The 5631-nt window shown below is 38.6% G+C and overlaps 1 protein-coding gene across 1 annotated transcript; it reads right to left on the bottom strand.

Annotated features, from left to right (window-relative positions):
• Nucleotides 1–599: 599 nt before the first annotated feature.
• On the bottom strand, nucleotides 600–4902 carry LOC133521412 (large ribosomal subunit protein uL23). Its single transcript, XM_061856360.1, has 5 exons — nucleotides 4763–4902; nucleotides 3799–4247; nucleotides 3539–3666; nucleotides 2600–2776; nucleotides 600–729 (listed from the first exon to the last, which is right to left on the bottom strand). The coding sequence occupies exons 1-5, from the start codon at nucleotides 4791–4793 to the stop codon at nucleotides 645–647; spliced, it is 870 nt and encodes a 289-aa protein (XP_061712344.1). The 5' UTR covers nucleotides 4794–4902; the 3' UTR covers nucleotides 600–644.
• Between the last annotated feature and the right edge of the window lie 729 nt (nucleotides 4903–5631).

Genomic DNA, 5631 nt, shown 5'->3' with positions numbered 1-5631 from the left:
CCTATAAGGGTTCCGTTTTTTGCCATTTGGCTACGGAACCCTAAAAAATAGATTCAGCTTACCCCTCTCAACCCCCTAAAATAAAAAATTAGCAGTTTTTACTTATTTACAATATTAGTGGCGATAATTGCTGTAACTGTTCCAAATTTTAGCTGTCTCCATAAAACGGTCTCTGAGAAAACCGCATTTAACCAATTTGCAACACCGAAGTGATTCCACAAGTGTTCCGTTAACAAAGTTTTGTACGGAACACAAAAAACTGTCAAGTAGCCAATTAGCGTAGGTACAATTACTGTACGTTTTTTTTTGGTGCGAGTTTGAATTCCGTACGATAGCATGCCAACGCTTGAAAGTATGACATTTTATGCCGCTTACACGTGAATTAATAATGTCAGTTTACGAGCATGACAAGTGAAATATAAAATAAAGGGTCTCTTCTACCTTGTAAGTATACTTTATGAAATAAATGGCTGGATGACACACGGAGAGGCGTGCGGCGGGACGGACGGAAGGACCATACCATTTTGGCTACGGCAGCCTAATTACACCCAGCAAGAGAAAACTATTTACTAGTAATTAATTAAAAGATACAACCTGGATAATTTTTTTAGAGTTTTATTATTATATATAGAATAAACATCCGCTTATATGATGCCGATCTTGTTGGCAACATCTAATGCGTCGTAGTCTCGGGCTAGCCGTACGTACGCCTTCTTCTTGCCGTCAGGTCTGGAAATGAGAAAAACAATGTGTTATAAGATTGTAATGCTGCATTTCTGAATCATACCATTTGCAATGTAATCAGAAGTGTGTAATTGTGATATCATTCTTAATCAATGAGATTCCCACAAAGTATCATCATTTTAAGGGTTAGTTTTATTTGAAAAACAACAATATTGAGTAGCATATGTATAGCTAAAAAAATATAAATCTAGAAATATTGTGGTCATTAAATGTACAAATTGGACTATGATAAATTGGTTTTGTCAAATTGATATCATTCGTAATCAATAGGCGGGTCCACACACAGAGCGAACATACGCGCGTGGCAATTTTCTCGCGCACAAAACGGCCAGCGTAGACGTGCCTCGGCCGAGACGGCGCGCGCGTTTTATTTAACTCTCCTGAACGCGCTGGCAGTTTTGTGCGCGAGGAAATTGCCTCGCGCGTATATGCTCGCTCTGAATGAGATTCCCACAAAATATCATCATTTTAAGGGTTTATTTGATTTGGAAGGCGGGAAATTTGAGAAGTACATTAACCCTTTACCAGGCCCCGAAGAACCAGCGTGTCTTAATACGTACTTTATATTCTGTTGCAACCGTATTGAACGCCTTGTAAAAAATGTATTTATGAACGTCGGAGATCTTCCTTTAAACCAGAAATAAAAATGTGGGTTAAGGTTATCCCATCGCCTGTCTAAGTAATGAACTGTCATACTAGATTTTGTCTTATTATATTCTTGATCAGGCCAAGGGATATATTCCACCCACATCTTATATGGGTTATAATAGTCAAGGTTTAACTCCAAATCTCCTACGAAACATTATATCAATCACTGAAAAAAAATCACTTACTTACGTGAGTTTTTATGACATGACAAGACAATTTACCGGGCCATGGGAAATATAGCTCCCACACAGTTAAACTCTAATAAGGCCATGGGATAATGTCAACCCACATCCTAATTCTGGTCATACATAATAATGCATGAATATTTAGCAATGTTTCCGATTACATTAGCTTTCAACACTCAAAATCTACAAAATATCAAAAAATTGTTCGACCTATGTACTTCTGTTTCATAGAAATTATGAAAAGTGATCGAATTTCTCCGTAGTTTACTGAAATTAGCGTTCAAGTGAATTTAAACGGCTGCCAAAGATATATTACGCAATTTAGAAGCGTGTTGTGAATGAAGATCATAAAATAATATTTTCAGGGATTGACAAAATATTTTGTAGGTGGTTTGGAGTTAAAACCTGACTACGGTAACCGATATAAGATGTGGGTGAAATATATCCCTTGGCCTGGTAAAGGGTTAATCTAGAAATATTGTGGTAATTAAATGTACAAATTGGACTATAATAAATTGGTGTTGTCAATTAATTGAAACTAGAGTACTTACATGAAAAAAAGAATCGTTATATCATGGCATGTTAATAAATCAATCAAACCAACTTTTATAGAAGCCTAACAAAAAGTGAAACTTTATTCTTCTGTTCAGAGGGCCTACCGCGAAAGACGAAAATCGAAATTTCGCTATCTGCCTCTCTATTGCTCGACCATATTCTAGTGTTAAGAGAGGCAGATAAAGAAATTACACATAGCGTTTTCCGCCGTAGGCCCCTCAGATCACATCAGTTAGTAGAAATGCATTATCAATGGTCGCTTCAGACTTATAGACAGAAAGTTTTATTTTTGTTAGGTTTATCTTGTTTTATGGGGGTTTTCGGAAAAATGAAACCATTCACTTATTTTTGAAAAACTTACAACTCTTGTGTTCATCACAGGTACTAAATGAAACTTTTTTTCTGAAAATGATCTAACATGGCAATTACGTCTAATTAAGTACAAGCTAAAAAATTTAAATACCAACCTGATAAGGGTGTTCACTTTAGCAACATTAATGTCATACAGTTTCTTAACTGCAGCTTTAATGTGGTGCTTGTTTGAGCTGGTGTGCACAATGAACACCAGGGTGTTGTTGTCTTCAATCTTCTTCATGGCTGCTTCAGAGGTCAGCGGGAACTTGATGATGTTGTATGCATCCATGCTGAAAAACACAAATGTCTTATGAAATATCTGATGTTACAATATCGTTGTAGTTATAAAAAATTATGATAATCTATAATCAGAATTGTGTAATTTTGATATCATTATATTTCAATGAGATTCCCACAAAGTTATCATCATGTCATTATTTAGTAAATTTCAAATAATACAAATACTCTCACCTTATAAGGCAAGAGTGATGGAGTTATTCAGAAACACGTTACAGGCCTGAATGAGCTATAAATCGTTTGTCTTTATCTGTCTTTTTGACTTATAAATTTGTAAGATAGGGATAAAACATAATTTAACTAAATCAGGCCCATAAAGTTTTATGAATAGTAAGGGGGTGATTATATAAAAGACATGCTAAGCATTGTGGTTTTAGGCTAATACCGAATATACCGAGGTGGCGCCGTCGTATTTGTGGTGTCTCTAGTTTATAAGTTAATATATTTGAGTTTATTCGTAGAAATTTTGGCAACTGACTGACTTCATCTTCATACACTCATTTTGAAACACTTCAAAATGAGTAGGGGAGCGGTAAATTTAGTTCTTCACATCATGTGGAACAAAATTTTAAAAAAATATATCACAAACTCTATAAAGATCTTAAAAAAAAAAACATAAAATATGCAGTCCCCAGTACAATCTGTTGTACACACTATTCCGTTTAAAAGATATGTCAAAAATACAAAAACACTCTAATGTAACAATCATTCACTTAGGTCTTACTTATATCTGTATTAAATAATAAATAGCTTACCGATTCCTCTTGGGCAGAGATTTCCTAGGGTACTTGGGGTGCCTAGGAGCCTCAAAAGTTTTGGGCCTGCGGAAGTGCACAGTGTTGCGGATCTTTCGCACACGTTTGCCATGTTCACCTTTGACAACCTGAAAATATAGGCATAATTATATAATAATACATATTTTGTAATAACAATAGCACTAATCACAATTAATTCAACAATAATTTTAATTGGTAGTTGTGTAGTATTTCCATATTGAAAATCTAAATTTTCTTACCTTCCTTTGTGCCTTAAGAGCCTTAACAACAGGTTTGACAACCTTCTTCTGTCCCTTAATGCCAGTCTTCTTAGGCTTAGGGGCAATCTTTAGCTTAGCGGCAGCTGGTTTGGGCTTTGCTGGCTTAGTGGCAGACGCAGCCTTTTTGGCTGAAGGCTTAGCACTAGACTTGGCCTTCAGGGCAGCAGCCTTGGCAGAGCCAGGCTTGGCCGTAGGCACAGCTGACTTCTTCTCAGCAGGCTTAGCAGCAGCTGGGGCAGGGGCAGCCTTAGAAGCAGCAGGCTTGGCCGCCGGAGCAGACTTCGGCGCCGCAGCTTTAGGTGCGGGAGCAGGGGTCTTGGCTGAGGCTGGCTTAGCAGCTGCAGCAGGGGCTGACGCGGTTTTAGGAGCCGCTGCGGGCGTTTTAGCCGTCGCAGGCTTCTTCTCCGCGGGTTTGGATCCTGCGGAGCCTAAAACGATGGAAAACGTTTACAGAACAATAATATAATTACAATAACAACATCGTCAATGAGCACTAGGATATAACGAAAACAGTAAATATCAAGTAGAATTCTAAGTTATTGTTTGATTGGAAGGTGTTAGGTAAGTTAATAACTGAATCTGAACTGATATGAACGCGTTTCATTCTGGTCTTAAAAAACATAACCTATAATACACACATCATTGTAATGATTGACATAATGCACAGATATGATTTAAAGATCTACATTCACTATTTTAACACTAATCACTCAGCGCATTTTCAACAATATATTACTTTGCAAATTATCCAAAAAAATAAGCTACACATGAAACATAACCGCGTGGCTATACCAATGTCAATCTGAAATACTCTTTTAACTTAACAAATGTTCGATGATTTGCGCCCGAAAAATATATTATAAGAGGCGACCAAGTTCTAACACTATGAAACTATATATTCATTATAAATCATAGGTTTAAACTACTAAAAATAATATCTTACCGGACTTTTCAGGCTGCTTCTTAGGAGGCATCGTGACAGAAAAGATGGAGTCTTCGTGTTGCCAGACCAATCAAATAAAATTAAATAGCAAATAACAAAAAGGTTAAGGCGTTTTTACAAATGTAAAATAAAGTGCTCTACTAACACAAACCATTTTACAGACGACCGCACCGGACCGCGACCTTGGTGCGGTCAAAATATTTCTTTCTCGCTCTTACTTATGTAGCTGCCTCCTTAACGGCCGTACGGGGGACCACCTTATGGCTCCTCTACACGATGGCCCAGCGTAGGCCAGTCCAAGGGACGCTTATACGTTAGAGGGAGCAAGTAATCTCATTCCACTGCATAGCTGCGTTCCTTAGACTGGCGTAGGCGGAGGAGCCCTTCCAAGTGATCGAACGTGCGCTGCACCGCACCAAGGTCCCAGTCAGACAATGTCGATATTGCATGCGATTTCATCGATCGATTTAAATTATTGTTCCTTGGCCTACCGCGAAAACCCAAATTCGCAAATTGCAGCGATCTTTCTCTTTTACTCCTACTTAGACGTAATTAGAGTGACAGAGAAAAATGCCCGCAATCGATGAACTTCGATTTTCGCGGTTAGAGCCCAGGGCTATATTCTCTGTCAATATAAAGGGCCCTCCACACTCGTGCGCCAATCGAGGCGCGAAGCCGCGAACGCGAGTGTGGATGGTCCTCGCGTCGATTTCGCAGATTGTTCACGCCTTCGCGCCTTATTCCCCGTTTTTTGTCGGTATTTGGCCCGCGTCAAAGGAGACGCGAAGCGCGAACTTGCAAGACTCCACACTCGCAATCGCTTCGCGCCGCGATTCGCTCACGAATCGGTTAATCTGTAACTGTCATAA

This window comes from Cydia pomonella, chromosome 9 (assembly GCF_033807575.1).
Source record: "Cydia pomonella isolate Wapato2018A chromosome 9, ilCydPomo1, whole genome shotgun sequence".
In the NCBI taxonomy this organism is placed as follows: domain Eukaryota; kingdom Metazoa; phylum Arthropoda; class Insecta; order Lepidoptera; family Tortricidae; genus Cydia; species Cydia pomonella.
The sequence above is the reverse complement of the archived record's forward strand: the minus strand, read 5'-3'. Positions and strand labels throughout refer to the sequence as shown.